This window comes from Capra hircus, chromosome 18 (genome assembly GCF_001704415.2).
Source record: "Capra hircus breed San Clemente chromosome 18, ASM170441v1, whole genome shotgun sequence".
Classification (NCBI taxonomy): Eukaryota; Metazoa; Chordata; class Mammalia; order Artiodactyla; family Bovidae; genus Capra; species Capra hircus.
Genome location: NC_030825.1, coordinates 47,640,612 through 47,658,464, shown reverse-complemented (window position 1 = coordinate 47,658,464; position 17,853 = coordinate 47,640,612). Strand labels below are relative to the sequence as shown.

The window sequence follows — 17,853 nt, the reverse complement described above, 5'->3', positions numbered from 1 at the left end:
CACAACCACTGAGCACGCTCTGCAACCAGAGAAGCCACAGCCACAAGAATCCCACACGACGCAACCAGAGAGTAGTCCCCCCTCACCGCAACTAGAGAAAGCCCATACTCAGCAACGAAGGGCCTGTGAGCCACAACAAAGACCCAGCACGGCCAAAAATAAATAAAAATTAATTTAAAAAAAAAGAAACATGGACATACAGCACACCCACCTGCTGCTGTGTCCAGAGAATGCTGTGCTGTGCCATCCAGATCACTGTTTCAGGACCAAGGCACTTGGTCCTTCATCTGCTTGAAGTGCTGGCTAGTAATGCCTTGCAGCTGAGTTCCCCCCAGTGCATGCTCTCAGCTAAAGAAAGATTTCCATTTGCAACTACGTCTGGTGATGAATGTTAACTATACTTGTGGTGGTGCTCATTTTGCCCTATATACAAATGTCAAATCGTTGTGTTGTACACCTCAACTAATAGAACATTATATGTCAATTGTATCTAAATTTAAAAAAAGACAAAAGATCAAATAAAGATTGCAATGTGATATCCCCTTTCTAGAGATGCCTTATACATGCACACATCAGAGATACTGTGAGCTTGGTTCCAGGCCACCGTGATAAAATGAATAACGCAATAAAGTGAGTCACACCAATTTCCCAGGGCATATGAAAATTATGTTTACTCTATACCATAGCCTATTAAGTGTACAATAGCATTATATCTTTTAAAAGTACATACCTTATTTTTTAAATCCTTTATTGCTATAAAGTACTAACCTTCATCTGACAACGCAGGGTTGTCACAGACCTTTAATTAGTAAAAACCACAATATCTGCAAAGCACAATAAAGTGAAGAATAAAACAAGGTACACCTGTGTCCAGTTACTGGCTGATGCTAGAGATTCCAGCCCCATTGTCCCAACTTGGAGAACTCTGAGAGGCCATCCATCCAAGCTCCACAGCTCCCCTAGGCCTGATGTAGAACACCCGAGGAAGAGGCCCTCCCAGGGCTTGAGATCCAGAGCTTCTTGGAGAGGGCATGGCTATGGCTCACCGAAGGGCAGAGAGAAAGGTGGTGGTGGATCTTGCTGGAAATGTGCCATTTGGAACTTGTTGGAATGGAAATCCACTCTGGTGTGTCTAGGAAAGCTGAGGGGAAGTGTCTCACCCGAGGCACTCTGCTATAAAACCACCCAAAGAGGACACTTCCCTAGTGGTGCAGTGGTTAAGATGCCTTGTTTCCACGGCAGGCGGTGTGGGTTCAGTCCCTGGTCCGGAACTAAGATCCCACGCAGCAGGACTACGGGGGCGGGAAAAAACAAAGCTCCTGGCCACTAGGTGCTACTTGGCTGCGATGTACTTTATGTTGTGCAGCGCCCTGGTTCAGGAGAAGCTGAGTACACCGTGGGAACCTGGTGCTAGAAAATGCCCACACTGCAGGAGCTGGGCATCAGGGAAGCCAAGCCCACTGTAGGAGCCTGGCCATCGAGCACAACAGAGCCAGGACGCAGACCCCCTTTTCCATTCTGCAGTCTCCATCAGCCTCTACTGATGAAGCTTATCATCATGCCAGCTGGCAAAGAAAAAACTTTTTTTAATGACCCTATATTCATTTTCACAAAAGAGACAAAAGGGTGAATTTAGAGCTAAAGGGCAATAAATCAGTAATCAACACTGTCTGTCTCTTGGACTAATTAGCGTAGCACGCTCTACATACATGTAAACCCCTATACAACTGCAAAATGAGAAACTTAGTTGTGTAACTAACAAGATACAGCTGTCCTCCTTACGAATGAAGAAATTCTCTCCCTTTCCCCTAAGTGAGATGCACAGACCCCAAAAGTCACTGTATCCATTACTGGCTATGTTAATTAATCCTCAAGTCACAGTCTGACTGAATACTAGTTTAAGGCTCAATTGTAAACTAACTTCCAACAACTTGCATACAAACTAAAAAGGTATCAAGGAAAGAGGAGAAAATAGCATGAACAAATAAATACCTACAGTAGAAAAATGGGCGACTGGCCATTCTTCGTGGCTCAGATGGTAAAGAATGCCTGCAATGCAGGAAATCCAGGTTCAATCCCTGGGTCAGGAAGATCGCCTGGAGAAGGGCATGGCAACCTACTCCAGTATTTTTGCCTAGAGAATTCCATGGACAGAGGAGACTGGCAAGTTATAGTCCATGGGGTCGCAAAAGTAGGACACGACTGAGCAACTAACACACACAGAGGCAAATAAGAGACTTCAGTGGGGGCCAGTGCTAAGATTTGGGGCTCCCAATGCAGGGGGCCAGGGTTCAGTCCCACAATCTGCAACTAAAGAGCTCGCCTGCCATAACAAACAGCCAGCACAGTCAAGCAAGTACATGTGTTTTTTTAAATAGGCAAATGGGAAATATGGAAAGCCACTACAATTTTCATTTCTGTAACCAGTCACAAGGCCATAATTGATAGCTTCCTTCTTCCTCAGCCCATTCTGTATTCCCACCACCCTCAGCCGGAACCTCATCTGCTCCAGGTTCTTTACCTGGTGGGGTGATCTGTTTTGATTGTCTCCTACTCACCCCACTGCTAAAGGAGGGTTCCTTTACCTTCACCTTATTTGTACTGACTTGCATTTGGTGTGACAAAGTATCAGTGAAACAACTCAGGACTTGGCACTTTCACTGCTGAGGGCCCAGGTTCAATCCCTGGTGGGGGAACAAAGATCCTACAAGCCATACAGCTCAGCCAAGGAAAAAAAAAAACAAAAACGATTTTGGGATATAGTGTATATAATTTTTCCATAATAAGTCAACAGATAAATTAGAACTCTACATCTCAATAATAAGGGCATATATCTCATCAAACCAAACCTACACGGCTGTGAAATACTAAGAAGCAATTCTTTTTAGGCCATCAAGTCTGGCATAGATTTGATATAGTCTATTTCCTTAGAATACTAATACTGCAGACTTCACAATACTTTTCATTTATGTGACATATCAAGATAATTTTATGAGGGAATGCCCTGGCAGTCCAGTGGTTAGGACTCCATGCTATCACCAAGGGTTTGGGTTCAATCCCTGGTTAAAGAACTAAGATCCTGCCAGCTATGCGTACTGCCAAAGGGAAAAAAAAAAAACACAAAAAGATAATTTTATGACAGTTTAGTTTTATTTAAATTTAACTCTATACTCACAGGATTGAACATACCAACAGGACTATAAAAAGGTATTATTAATCAGTACACATGAAACTGAAAATTTTGTGAAGGAATTACAAGCAATGGAGCTATAAGTATTACCAGAAAAGATGGTGGCGCTATTAAACTATTGGAAGAATTATAGGAATAATTCTTTATACGACAAAACTTTGGCACCCAAAGAGATTCTTCTGAATCTTATTAGATGCATTGTTTTCAAATGCAGTAAGAATTGTTAAAATGAATCTCATCAAAGAGCTGAATTAATGAAATATTTTGTTCAAACACTGGAGCTATTATACTGAAATGTGTTGATTGGTTGGGATCAAGGTGAAGTTTTACACGTTGTCAGTCTTCTGGCCTCAGCTGTTCTGGGGTCTGTGTGCTTGAGGCCAGCAGTTTTCGGCTGGCGGGGGTCTGGTTCCTTACAGAACTCAGGAAGGCGCGTCAGACCTTCGTATCTTCAGGGAACTGGGTGTTGGGATTCTGCTCTGTGACTGGTTTATAGTCTAAACTGTTACTGGCTTCCCAGTCCAACAGCTATTTCTTGTTTCTACATCTTCACATTTTCTAATCATTAACTCTGGAGCAAGGCTTTTGGGACTCTGGGCAGGACTGGGAAACTAAAACAAAAGACTTTCACTTCAAAAATCAGGGACACAGGGGCCTGTATACAGTTTCAAGCTCCATATTACCCCTAAAAAATGAACATTAATTCTTTCTTTTAATAAAATTTTCAGTCCGTGTTCACATTTACCCGTTTGGTCATATTATTTTTATATTTTTTCTTTGTTGAAAATATATACATACTGCTTGTTCAAATCAGGATCAATAAATATCACTGAATAACTGCTGATTTCAGGAACAAATTATCCTTTTATGCCTGGGGAAGGCCGAGTATATTTTTGTACTTTTGTTACTGTATTTGAGGGGTTATTTTTGTTTTGTTTTTTACATGCATAAAATTTCCTTGGAAGGACACACAGAATGGTTCCCTTGGAGAGGATCACAGAGAGTGATCAGAAGGAAGATTTTTCTTCCTATGCACACATGAATTTTAAGCCATATTGAACTCATGATCTACTCAACAACTGGGGAATTAAAAATAAAAAGTTTTCTAAAGGCAAGTCCTAAAACATCAAAAGGGATTCGAATGTGGGAAGTAAAGGTGGGAGGGCTGTTTCCAGACCTGCCACAAGATGGCAGCAAAGTGACAGCAAAGCTTGGTTCTGGACTTGAAGGCTGCCTGGCTGCCATCAGTCTCCCTCCCCATTTAGGACAGGCAAATGCTGGTAGGTTCCTGCTCACCACTATCCTGAGCTGTGACGCTGTAGCTGAGCTAAATCCCCAGATTCCTAACCCACAGCGGCTGTGAAATGTTTACTGTTGTATTACGCTTCCACATTTTGAGGTGATTTGTTACTTGGCAGTTAGATACTAGACTTCATACTATTCCACCAAAAAGTATTTGAGTATGTATTTCTAAAACGTAGAGACTCACTCTTAAAAAAAAAAAACAACCGCAATAGAAACGTTTAAATTATTTACTATAATAAAATATCCAAGCAGTCTAGTTAATGACACATGAAGTATTTGAATTAAAAATATTAATGTCTGCAATCTATTTTAAAATAGATCAAAAAATTTTATGGATGGATAGAGGTATAGATGGCTAGTTATGTGATAAGGCAAATGTAGCAAAGTGTTTATTATAGAATCTAGGTGGTGGGTATATGAGTGTTTACTAGAAGATTCCTTTACCCTTTCTGTATCTTTGAAATTTTTCATAAAATGTTGTGGGAAAAGTCAATCACTGGGGCTTCCCTGGTGGCTTAGTGGTAAAGAATCTGCCCACCAATGCAGGAGACTTGGGTTCGATCCCTGGTCCAGGAAGATCCTGCATGCCAAGGAGCAACTCACTTCGTTGGCCGTAACTGTTTAGCGTGTGCTCTAGAGCCTGGAACCGCAGCTACTGAGCCCACATGCTGCAACTACTGAAGCTCAGTGCCCTCAAGCCTGTGGTCCACAACAAGGGAAGCCACTGAGATAAGAAGCCTACAACCAGAGAAAAGCTCACGAAGCAACAAAGACCCAGGACAGCCAAAAGTAAATACATTTTTTAAATTTATTTTTTAAAAAGTCAATCATTGTTTAAATTTCCAATTGTCTCAAAAGTGTTGGCTTTTTTTTGTTTGTTTGCCCATATCAAGATCCAAATAATAACCACAGGGTGAGATTGGTAAATATATGTTCTGTGTTCTTCAAATCACAGAATTGTGGTGCCTTTTTGTTACATCAATAAGCGTTCATCCTAACACAGGGCAACAGAGTTTACATCCCCCAGCTGGCTCTTGATCCTGAAGTTGAGCTCTTTAGTCTTGCAAGCTGATGAACCCATTCCTAAAGGAGACCTGAGTGATGGCAGCAGCAGCTTCTTTTTTCTTTTTAATATTTCTTTTTAGTTATTTATTTGGCTGCACCAAATAAATCTTCCTTACACAGATCTTCCTTGGAGCATGCAGGTCTTGTGTTTTTTAGTTGCAGCATGCAGAATTTTTATTTACTGCATGCAGAAATTTTAGTTGTATCATGTAGGATCTAGTTCCCAACCAGGGATCGAATGCAGGTCCTCTGCATTGGGAGTGAGGAGTCTCAGCCACTGGCCCACCAGGGGAGTCCCAGCAGCAGTTTGTGACTAGGGCTTCCTGACCAAGGTCAGTGCTACAGGATGTGTTCTGGACTCTGTCGCTGTAGGGGCAGCTTCAGAGAACAGCCTTCTCAGGTCAGTTTTTACATGTCCTGAGTGTCAGTCCTATAGGACTAGCCTAAAAGTGAGGCATGTGTCTAGTGCAGCTACGTGGAGCCCCACCCTCAGAAGTGGGGAGTTTAATCCTCTGCAGTTGCCATCATGTAATTCCTTTTTATTTTTTAGAACTGCTGCTCATTCAACACACATTTTTGTGATTTATTACTTATATGCTGCGCTGGGTCATCTTTATGGCACCCGGGCTTTCTCTAGTTGTGGTAAGTGGAGGCTACTCCTCATTGTGAAGCATGGGCTCTAGGTGCATGGGCTTAGTTGCTCCACAGCATGTGGCATCTTCCCTGACGGGGGATCGAACCCATATCGCCTGCCTTAGCAGGCAGATTCTTAACCACTAGACCACCAGGGAAGTGCGCCACCTTGTAATTCTTCATGTTATCTTTGAATTTGTGTTTTGTGTTTTATAAGTGAAGTCTGCTGGGACAATGGAGCAGGCATCAGGAACTTAAAGCCTGACTTGTGTGCATTCTCTCTTCCCACCACTCTCTCTCCCTGAGACAGGCTCTTAGCTGCCTGTTGTGCCTCCTGAGGGCCTGGGCTTCAGGAGGGTCATGGTCCACTACACACATGCCATGGCCTCTGAGGGCAGGGCAGAGTGGCAGCTACTCCCTTCTCAGTTGGCAGTCCATGGCATATTCAGCAGGTGACCAGCAGGGGCGAGTGTCCTGCCCACCGTTGATCCCAGTTCTGTGTCTTCTTGGAAGAGAGGCTGCATCCCCCTGTAAGGAGCAAGCCTGTGAGAAGGAAATATGCCTTGTTTGACTTCTCCACCTCAGGCCAAGGCACCAGTTGGTCCAGTGGTTGGTGGGGAGAGAAGGGGAACTTGGCAGCCAGCAGCCATGTGTCCAGACACACACAGTTGCAGGGCAGGCGACTGTGAGAGCTTGGACTCACCCCAGGGCACCCCTTGCTCTAGGGAGCATGACAATGAATAGCACATTCAAAACACCATGACAGGCTAAGAACAATCATGGAAGAAAGGAAAATGCTTTCTATCTTAGTATTTTTATTTTTTTAATATCTATTTATTTGGCTGTGCCAGGTCTTAGTTGCAACATGTGGGATCTAGTTCCCTGACCAGGGACCGAACCCGTGCCCCCTGCCTTGGAAACGCAGAGCCCCAACTGCTAGACCACGAGGCAAGTCCCAATATCTTAGTATTTTTAACAGAGGTTTTTTTTCTTTCTGTTTGCTGTTTGAAGGAGGGGTCCCACATTTTCATTTTGCACAGGGCCCCATACATCAGTCCGCAGTCCTGCTTAGAGGGCACTCCTTCAGCCTTTCCAACATTTCTGGTATCCTAACCAAGAGCAATTTCTGTTTTCTTCCCTGAACACTGATCCTACACAGCTGCAGATAACAGGGGACAGCTGGGGGAATGAGCACATGTGTGGCCACTTCCTGGATGACTGGAAATATCTAAATGAGTAGAATCTAGGAGGAGCACTGAAGCCCTACTTGGTTAAGTAGGTGGGAGTGACCAAGCTAGAGAACATTTGGCTTATACTGTATATCCTTTGACAAATATTTATCAAATCCACCCATTTGTCAGGTGCTGGGGATGCAGTGGAGTCTAAAGTCAACAGACAGAGCAACTACACTGTTTTCCAGGGTGAAGAAGAGTGTGGAGGTGGGGGTAGGATGAAGCAGCAGAGACGATTGCTATGCAGCGCAGTCATTTTGTGCGCATGTTTAACTTAAGCAGTCAGCTACGTGGGTTCACAATAAACAAAGATAATGAAAAATAATTATTTAAACAAGGAAATTATCCTGCCCTTCATTCCACTTAATAAATAAGCAGCGTATGCTCCCTTCTGTATGAGATATGGGCGTAATCTACTTCCTTGGGCCTCGTATCTCATCTGGATGTAGTGTGAGTTGAGTGTACTTTTCATACAACATAGTCCCTGAACCCAAAAATGAACATGACATTTAGCTAAAGCCATAGCCATCTGTTACAACGTGGGAGGAAAATGGCATAATGAAAGATGGTGTCTTACCTTCCTTTAATTGCTCTCAACATCAACCGGATAGGGAGAGATCCGGGGAACACAACGGAGGAACAGCACTTGCCCTAGCCGGATACCTCCGCAGAAACAACCCAAAAATGTATTCTCCGGGACCGCTTTCCTCTCCGCGTGGACCAACAGAATTCGGAGATGAGTAACAGATGGGTGCTCCAACCATTCGGCGCTGGGATGCGGAGATGGGGTTGCAGCGTCTTCCCCGCCCATCTATTGGACGAATCGGAAAGCGTCCTCCGGGACCGCGGTGGCCTGGGGCGCGCGGGGGCGTGGCCTGGGACTCCCCCGAGGGGAGGGCGCCGTCTGTCCTTGGGCAGAGAGGGGAGGTGACTCCGGCCGAAGAGGAGGACACAGGATGAGGGCCCTGCGGGTGAGGGCCCCTAAGGGTCGGGTTGCGGCCCCCAACTCGGAAACTCTCAGAAACTCTCACCCCTATTTGAGACTCTCCCCAAATTCCGGGATCTGGGGACTTGGAACGTGAGCCCCGTTCACGGCTTGGGACTCCCTCCTAATAAGCCTGGGGCCCCTCTCCCTAGCTCCCAACCCAAAATCTTTTGAGACAGCCGGGGACTCGTTAACTTGACCAAAACCCCAGAGTTGGAACTTCTTCCCTTCATCCAGGGCTCCCTTAGCATTCCTTCCCCTCTCCCTAACTTCTTAGGCTGCCGGGAAATTCCCTAAGCACCCCGATCCAGCCCTGCCCTTGCCGCGACCTGAGCTCCTCCCATTAACCCTGGGAACCGAAAAGAAAAAAAAACCTCTCGGGGCTGGGACCCGCGGAACGTGAGCCTTCCTTCTGGGTCCGATCCTCTAGACGGTCCGATAACCTTCAAGCCAGACCCTCTAGGCACGAGTCCCGTTCATCTAGGCCTTTCCTGCCAGGACACCCTCCCCCACTCACGCTGTCAGTTCGCATCTTGCCTTTGAGACGCTCCCATGGGACAGGAGTGTCCCCAAGTCAGAGCCTCGGAAAGTCCGACACCCTCCCCCCAAAGGGACCTCCTCCGGGACGCCCCTGCAGACTCCCTCAGTGTCCACCCATCCCCTCTGCACAGGTCTCCCAGGCGCTGGTCCGCTCCTTTAGCTCAACCGCCCGGAACCGCTTGGAGAACCGAGTAGCTGAGAAACAGAAACTCTTCCAGGTGGGCGGAGCGGGGGCGGGGCGGGGGAGGAGCCTGGGCCGCCGGCTTCGTCCCGAAGAGAAGTTGGGGGTGGCAGGAGCTTAAGGTCTGCGATGCTGACAGCGCCTTTCTCATCGTGTGCCCTCAAATTCCAGGAGGACAATGGTCTCCCGGTGCACTTGAAGGGCGGTGCAACAGACAACATCCTGTATCGAGTGACGATGACTCTGTGTCTGGGGGGTGAGTGCAGGGCCAGGCTCGGCCTGAACTGCGGGAGGAGGCGGCGGGGCTCGAGATGGAGAGGGGAAGGGGCGGGTTCTGGCGCTAGGGTTTCGCCAGAGAATTGGATTCTGAGCTGGTGTGGACCCTATGGGAGCCTGGGCTGACAAATACGGAGGGAGCACTCCAGGGCTTGGGCTCCTGTCCCAGGAAGATGGCTGGGCTAGTGATGCATCTGGGGAGAAAGCCTGAAGCCTGGTCTGTATCAAGGTCCAGCATTTCCCCAGCTGAAGGACAGTTTGGGAAGGGACTCGAGCCTGCAGCATGGGCTCAGAAGCAAGATGGGGCTCAGGGAGGGAACTGGGGCCTCATTCAGTACCCCCCACACTCCCTCCCTAGGCACTCTCTACAGCCTGTACTGCCTTGGCTGGGCCTCCTTCCCTCACAAGAAGTGAAACCAAGAAGTCTGCAGGACCTGAACAGGCATCAATAAATGTGCTGGTTTCCTGGGGAACCCAGCCCAGCTCCATGCTCCCTATTTGTGCCTCCTAGCCCATCCTTCCACCAGCAAGTCATCTCTGCCCTGTGGACAACCCTGGGACCCTCCTACTAGACCAGGGTTATCCCCCTAGGATGTCACTGCCTCTCAGCCCTCCCAGAAGCCCCAAACAGCATCCCTGGGCTGTCCCCTCAGGGTCTGGGGACCTGCTTTGTATCCTGGGATGGCACCCCCTCTCCCTGCAGAGGCCTGGGGTGGGGAAGAAGATCCTGAGCATAGTGTATGACATCAGAGAGGTAGAGGCAAGTGGGGACAGACTCATTCAAGCACAGAAGCTGAGAGGGGCAAATATGGCCTTGGGGGGCACAGCCAGGGGGACACTGAGACCTCCCACAGGTCTGGCTCTTGCAGCAGAAGCAGAGATGGCCCAGACTTCTAGTCTTGGTTTCCATGGGATTTGAGTGAGATCTCAGCAAGAATAAGGTTACAGCTCAATTGGGATCCAGAATGAGAAAAAAGACTGGGACTAGGAGACACATACAGACAGGCTTCCTCTGCCTCAAACAGAGTCAGAGCCACCCCTCAACTCAAAACAGGAGGCAGATATCGGAGAGAGCAGCAACTAGGGTACATTTATTTCCTCCCAGGCCTGGCAGCCTGGGAGCAGAATACAGACAAAGGCACTGGGGCATGTGGCCCTGTTTTGGCCTGGAGTTCAGGTGCCTGGGTGGTAACTGAATGGGTGTGCCTGGGTGTGGAGGGACTGGAGTGATCCTCCCAGAACTAAGAGAAGGGCCCTTGGGGTGTGGAAGCCACACAAATGTTGGGCTTGGCACAGGTGCAAGAGAAGGGTTATGGAGTAGACGAGAAGGGTTATGGAGTAGACGAGATGGGTGTGCTGGGTGGGGGTGACTGGAGGGGCAAGGCGTGTTGAAGCATGTTGGGCCCTGGCTGTTGACTGAGAATCCAGATGCCAAGGGCTGAGAGGACAGAAAGGCCTGTGGGTCAGCAGGACCCACGAAGATGTGACTGCAGACAGAATCAGCCCTGGGGGAGACCGAAGAGTCCGAGGTGACTCCTACAGCAAGGTGATGAGGGGGCAGGCCTGGGGCTCCCATTCAGGAGTACATGGTCAGCTGCAGCCACTGGGGAAAGGAAGGGACAGACAGTGAGGAGCCGGAAACCCAGGAATACCAGCAGCCCTTCTCTGCTCTCACCCAGGGGTCTTTGGGAAATTGGGAGGGAGGGAGCCCTAGCTCCAAGCTGGTACATGGGGCTGAGGGGAGGGGCCCTCTGCTAGTATCCCACATCCCAGGGTGGAGATGGGGGTTCTTACCTCCTGGATGTTCACCTGGATTTGTCCAGTGCCATCTTTGTCAAGAGATTTGAAGGCACCTGGGGAAAGGAAGGGTTGGTGGGACTGGCTTTTAGGATTAAAATATACTAATATATGAGAATACTAACAGCTAGTAGTCTGTCTACTCTGGCAAGCACCTGTATAAAGTGCTTTCCGTGTATGAATTCATTTAACCCGATTTTGGGAGGTAAGTGTCATTTTAAAATAGGGCACAGAAAGGTGAAGTGATGTCCCTGTGTTACATAGAGAAAAAGGAAACTGGGATTGGAACCCAGACTGCTACTCATCTCAATAATGGCCTCCATATCTTGACCTTCACGCCCCTCATCACCCTCTGCCCAAGCCCCAGCCCCCTACCAACCTCCAGTTCCAGCTAAAACAATCTACTGGAAGGAGGCTCTGCATTTCCTGCTCCTACAGTCTGTTGTGGTCCCCACTCCTGCCCTGAAACTCATCTCCATGTTCCCCACTCACAGCCAAACCTGTATGTAAACAGGTGCCCACAGTCTGTGTGGCTCTCTCTCACTCACGGCTCAATTACCACCCTCAGGGGTCCACGCGTGTGGTACCCTGGACACTCCACGTGCAGCTAGCCCTCTTGCTGGTAAACCCCAGGCCATTTCTTGACCCTCTCATACATGGCTCTTGGCATCATCTGCCCTGTTGTCCTCTCCCACCTTCCCTTCATGTCCCCAACATACATGCCCCTTTTCTTCCCTGCATGCTCTTAATATACTGTCCGCCCTGGGCTCTTGGCATGCCAGGAGATCCTCCTAAAGGAAACCTGAGACCCTGTTCTTCCCCTGCCGAGACCCTGTTCACTGTCCGCATTAGTGTCTGAGCACCTTCAAACTTGGCATTCACAGCCCTGCATGGCCTGACCATCCCACTGCTCCTGCCCCCTCTCAGACAAATCTGCATTCAAATTCTAGCTTTGCAACTTCTAGCTAAGTGGCTGTGAGCAAGAAATTCGCCTCCTCAAACCCTAGGTTCCTCCTCCATGAAATAAATACTCTAACCATCACCGAGATCACCATCTCCTCTTTCCTTTCTAGGCCTTCACACAGGCTGTTCCCAATGCAACACTGCTCCCCATTCGCTTGCTGGGGTCACTTCTTACCCACCAGGTCTCAATTCACACATGCCCTCCCTCCTCCAGGAAGGCCTCCTTGATCACTTAAGCTACATCAGCTGCCTAGTTAAGTTTGAAGAGCTCCCAGTTACAAGTCTAAACCTGATCTACCCTGACCTTCGCCTCACAGCCCCCATCACTCTGCAAAGGCTTCCCCGATCCCAGACTTAACCATCCTGAGCTGTCACTGTCTGGTAATTTGCCTCTCCTGTGGACTGTGAGCAACATAAGGGCAAGAACATGGGCTGTTTCAGTCACTGCTGTGCCCCTAACACTGCCTACCTCAGTGTCAGGCTCAAAGGAGGCTGGGCCCAAGGAGGCTTGACAAATCCCCACCTGGGAAGAGAGCTAGGGTGTCACTTACGGAACATGGCATCCAGTCTGACCAGGCAACTGATGAAATTGTCAAAATCCATGTTCCCTCCCTCATCTGAGTAGCGTCGGATGATCATGTTGTAGAGATGTTCATTCAGGTGGAATCCTGAGAACGATTTAGTTAACAGGTGTGGGGGCCACATAGCCGAATCCTCTCCTAGCCCCAGGATTCAGGCTCAGACCAGATCAGTGGGGGCTGCCTCACCATTCCCACCCCCAGTCCCACCACGTTCCTGCCAGCCACACCTGCTGCCTCAAAGGCCCCTGGGAGTTCACTGCTGCCAATGGTCCCTGAACGGTCAACATCAAACTGTTTGTATATGGCCTGTGGGGACAAGGAGGTCAGGATTCAGCTGGGCCTCCTGGGGCGTGGCATTTCCAAGGTTTGGGGCACTGTCTTTGTGCCAGTCGTTTCAGAGGCTGAACACACCTGCCACTTTTTGATGTTGTTCCACAAGTACTTGAATTCTTCGAAGCCCAGTTTACCAGTCGTATCACTCTGGTGGGAGGGTGTTAAGAATAGCCATACCCAGAAGTGTGGACAGTGTACATGATGATGGTAAGGGCCAAGCAGGGGAGCCTGGGCTAAAACCCCAGCTCCCATCCCACCCTCGTCCTGTCACCTTGTGTGTGGCTTCATTGTTCGTTTTGCCCACAGGCACTTTAGTTTGTATTTCTAAATGATAAAGACTCTCTTTACACATAATCACATGAAATCCTCATTTATAACATTCTTTGATAGTAATTCAAACTTACAAATGTTAGGACATGTAAAACACTAGGGTATCTTAGAACTCCAGGGAAATGAGGTGATAAGAGTGAATACCTGATGTACTTGTGATAAAAAGTGAGGGAGATATTGGTATAAAGCCCTCACTCAGCTCAGGGCTGGCACTTGATAAACTCTCAGTAAACAGCAACAATGGCCAAGACTTATCACATGACTTCAGATAGTGCTAAACTTCTCAGGAACATCACTTGTCTCACTAAATCCTCAAGATACCAGCCCCATCAGTATTGTATCTGGGTGACAGAGAAACAGCTTCAGAGCTGAAAAATCTACCCAGGTGAGATCATAGTAACAGTTAGTGTGTGCAGACCACTTACTCTGTGCTACCCATTGTGCTAAGCCTTTTGCATGAAACGCCAATTTGGTATCACCATTATCATTCACCCAATTTTATCAAGAGGTAAACTGAGGCACAGAGAGGTTCAGTAACCTTGCTAGGAGGCTGAGCTGCATTTGTTTCACCCTAGACAACACATGTATGTCATCACATGACATACATATATATGTGAGTCTATAATGCTTTGTGCATGCAGTATGTGTCTGTGTCCAAAATCAGTGAATGATGTGTGTTCCCATGCACACGCCTCTACATATCTTCATGTATGTGGGTGTGCCCTTATATATGTGTGTGTGCATGTGGGCAAACCTATGGCAGTTACAAGGTGGGGTTATAAGGTTATAAGGTCCGTTGAATGATTGCCTCTCTAGGTCCTGCCTGGTTTCTTCATCTGTAAAATGGAATATAATAATCATACCTGTCCCACAAGGTGGCTGTCAAGTAAATGTAAGTAAAGTGCCAGTCATGACAGCTGATGTTATTATGTGTTGCCACATGTCCACAGGTGGGTGTGTGTTCTAATGTATACGTGTCCACATCTGTGGGTATGAAAGCTACACCCTGACTGCCCCAGCCACTCTCGCAGAAAATCCCTTCTTGGGAATTCCCTGGAAGTCCAGTGGTTAGGACTCCCTACTCTGTCAGGGCCCCAGTTTAATCCCTGGTTGGGGAATGAAGATCCCACAAACCACGTGGTGTGGCCAAAGAAAATTCCCTCATCCTCAAGTTCTCCACCAGACTACTCTCAAGGATACATCCATTACAGCCACCATGCTTCGACATGTGTCAATGCCAAAGCCATCAGTCTTCAGATCAGGATCTGTGGGATACAGGTTGAAGGTCAGAGGCCAGAGATCACAACTACCCCAGCCACCATGCCTCCAAACCTGCCCTGTCTGCTGACCCCGGTCACTCACGTCGGGTCACCACTTTGTTGAGAATATTCATTAGTTCTGTGGCGCTGACCTCCATGTCCTGGGGGGAGAAGTTAGGAATGGGGCAGGGGTGACTGCAAGGGGTCTGAGGGTGTGATGAAGGAGGATGGGAACTTTGGGATTGCCATGGTGGAGTGTACATGTAAAGGGCAGCCCAAGGGAAGGCATGGAAGGGTTAAGGATGGGTCTGGGGCCCCTGTTTACTTACATCTCCAGCCAGCTGGGCAAAAAGCCTCCGGAACTGCCGGACCTCCTCACTCTCATTGGCCTCGATGTTGGAGTAATGTGTGCGAGGGGGCTGCAGAGGGAGGAGATTTCAGAGCAGGTAGGGGGAAGGGTGCCCTGGCCGGGACAGCAGTACGTTGGGAAAGTCTGAGTGGGCTGAGCGGTGAGTGACCAATGGCAATGAATAGGAATGGATATAGCTAAGTCCGCAAAGAGTTGGATATGACTTAGCGACTGGAAAATAATAGCTAAGTTTGAGGATGTTACAAGGGAGAGATTCAGTGAGATAAATTTCATAAGGAAAGGGATGGGGCTTTTTCAAAGGCACAAGGATGGGTGTTGGAAAAGGCCTCAGAATGAGAAAACTGTGGCGGCTTACCAGGGGCTCTGGGTTGTACTGCGCAGCCGCCTCACTGAAGGAAAACATGGGGGTGGGGGTTAGTGCCAGGGGGCGGGGCCTCCAACCGGCGGCCAGCCCCCACACCCCATCCCTCAACTCCTAGCTGGCCACCCTACCTACTTGCTCCCTCCGCCCTCATCAGTGCTTGTCCTCTCCTGTCCCTATCCTTGCTGTCCTGGTTGTGCCCCCACAGTAAGATCCCCCTTGCCAGAGCACACCTACATAATGGCAGATTCCTCAAAAGACCCAGCCCCTTCGAGGGCTGCCTCATAGAAGCTTGGCCCCAGCTTCCCGGGGCCCCACCCTCCTGGGTTCCACCATGGCTTCTAACGTTTGTGTCTTCTCAATATCCCATCCCAGCTCCATTAGTTCTCACCCCTTCATAATATCACACTCAATGGCTAAGACCTACCAGGCACCTACCGACCCCTACTCCCCCTTCACTGCTGCTGCTGCTGCTGCTAAGTCGCTTCAGTCGTACCCCTTCACTAGGACATTTTTAATCCAATCAGTTCCCAGCCTAGCCTTGCCCCTTGATGGCCTTTTCCCCAATCCTATAAGGGCTAGACCTCTTCTGAGCACACCTCATTGACCCACCTACGAGGGCCACGCCGCGCGCACAAGGCTAGCCTTGCCCCCATGAAGTGATAACCAGCCTCATAGGCTCCGCCCCCTTAACGTTTGTCTCCAGGTTAGCGGAAGTAGGCCCCGCCAGCCCCATTAAGCCCCACCTCCCAAAGCCCCGCTGGTCCCATCAGACTATGTCCCCTCAATAATCAGAGTACCCCCATGTCAAGCTCCGCCCCCATGAACTCATTAAGGTCGGCCCCCTCAAAGCGGGTCTCCTAGCCCAGGGCCGGCCCAGCCTAATTAAGGTTCCTGGTCAGTGTCCAGGTTACCCCATTCTATTGCTGGACAAGCCTCCTCCTCGGGCCACGCCCATCACCAGGCTCCGCCTTACCTAATGGCGCTAATGACCCCGCCCAGGATGCGCATGGCAGTTCCGCCGCCGCCGCCACCGCCGCCGCCGCCTCCGCCACCGCCGCCGCCTCCGGCCCCGCTGATAAGGCCTCCAAGCACATTCCCTAGACCCCCGCCCAGGCCCCCGCCTCCTCCGCCGCCTCCGCCACCCTTCAAGAACGAGTTAACCAGGAACATGGCTGATTCCTAAGGAGATAGAAAGGGGTCAGATGGCTGTCTCGTCCCTGAGCCCGCCCCTTCCCCCACAAAAATACGCATTTCTGACTGCTGGACGTGAGGAAGTAATATGAAACCTCTAGGCGGAGACCTATCCTCCGGCTGGGGCTTAAGGGCCCATTCGGGGTGAGGTCTGGGCTTCTGGGGGAGGTGGTTCTTGGATGGTGGCATAAGGACAGAAAATCAGGTTTGAAACCTCCTTCCGTTCCAAAGGTCCGCATCTGGCTTGAAAAACTCTGGACTGAGTCTACGCATTAGGCATCATGAAGTACCAGGCACTGGCCAGGTCAAGTGGGATTCTCAAGGTGGGGGGTCCCAAGCTAGCGCTCGAATCTGAGATCCAGAGCCCTAGAGGTTTGAGGCGGGTCAGAACCGTGGGTTAGAAATTTTCCGCCTGGAGGCCCCTGACATAGAGTTTAGGAAATCCAGAATGTGGGTTTAAGGATTTAGGTGCAACCAGCAGTGAGACTAGACTCATTGCTGGGTCTGTGGGATCAGGTCTAAGATTTTAAGTGTTGAGCCCCGGAGCCTGGAATAACGGAGTTCCTGTTAGAATTGAGAGGACGGATCGTGGCCCCAGAGGCTGCACCCAGGGCTGAATTTACTGGGTACCTCTCCACGGGCTCCTATTTTAGATCCTGAGAGGAAGGGTGGAAGAGTCCCTGGGGCGGGATAACTAGGCCGGACAGATCTGGGAGCTCGAATCTGAGATCAAGGGTGTAGTGGATCCCTGAGGCTAAGATTTTAGGATCTCCGGGTCTGGAGGCCTCCAGGGCCGGAATTACAGAGTGCAGGGGGAGTCCGGACTGGGCGCTCACCGCCTCGTTCACGCGTCCGCCGGTCCGCTCGTCGGTGTAGCTCTGGGGCCTCCGGCTGCGTCCGACTCCGCAGGGCGGGGCGGGTGACTCAGGCTGCCAAGGCCGGGTTAAGCTCTGCGGGGTGGCCCAGCCCGCATCCGCCAGGTCCTAGAGCCGACATTAAGACTGCGCATGCGCTTATCGGTCCCGCCTCCTGTGATTGGATGCCGCTGCCCAAGGTCCACCCTGCGTTTCTAGTGCCTTGCATTCCCGACACCGCCCTGCGTTGACAGATCTGAGGTCTTTCCCTATTCTATGTGGTCCCAGGCACCTGGGAACTAGAACTCCGAGGGAACTTGGGCAGTCTTCGTGCCCAAGGCCACCTAGTGTCGATTTTCGCCCCAAAGCCTGCTGCCATCGTCTCACAGATGTGGCTTTCGGTT

The 17,853-nt window shown here is 49.5% G+C and overlaps 2 protein-coding genes across 2 annotated transcripts; one reads left to right on the top strand and one right to left on the bottom strand.

Annotated features, from left to right (window-relative positions):
- On the top strand, positions 8,291-9,904 carry LOC102175610 (cytochrome c oxidase subunit 7A1, mitochondrial). The gene is made up of 4 exons (XM_018063400.1): positions 8,291-8,396; positions 9,082-9,168; positions 9,303-9,387; positions 9,766-9,904. The coding sequence occupies exons 1-4, from the start codon at positions 8,382-8,384 to the stop codon at positions 9,819-9,821; spliced, it is 243 nt and encodes an 80-aa protein (XP_017918889.1). The 5' UTR covers positions 8,291-8,381; the 3' UTR covers positions 9,822-9,904.
- Positions 10,472-17,595, bottom strand: CAPNS1 (calpain small subunit 1). Its single transcript, XM_005692515.3, has 11 exons — positions 17,432-17,595; positions 16,378-16,583; positions 15,396-15,429; positions 15,000-15,089; positions 14,774-14,831; positions 14,612-14,676; positions 13,160-13,228; positions 12,976-13,054; positions 12,719-12,835; positions 11,202-11,260; positions 10,472-11,010 (listed from the first exon to the last, which is right to left on the bottom strand). Exons 2-11 carry the CDS (start codon positions 16,572-16,574, stop codon positions 10,984-10,986), a joined length of 795 nt encoding a protein of 264 aa, XP_005692572.3. The 5' UTR covers positions 16,575-16,583; positions 17,432-17,595; the 3' UTR covers positions 10,472-10,983.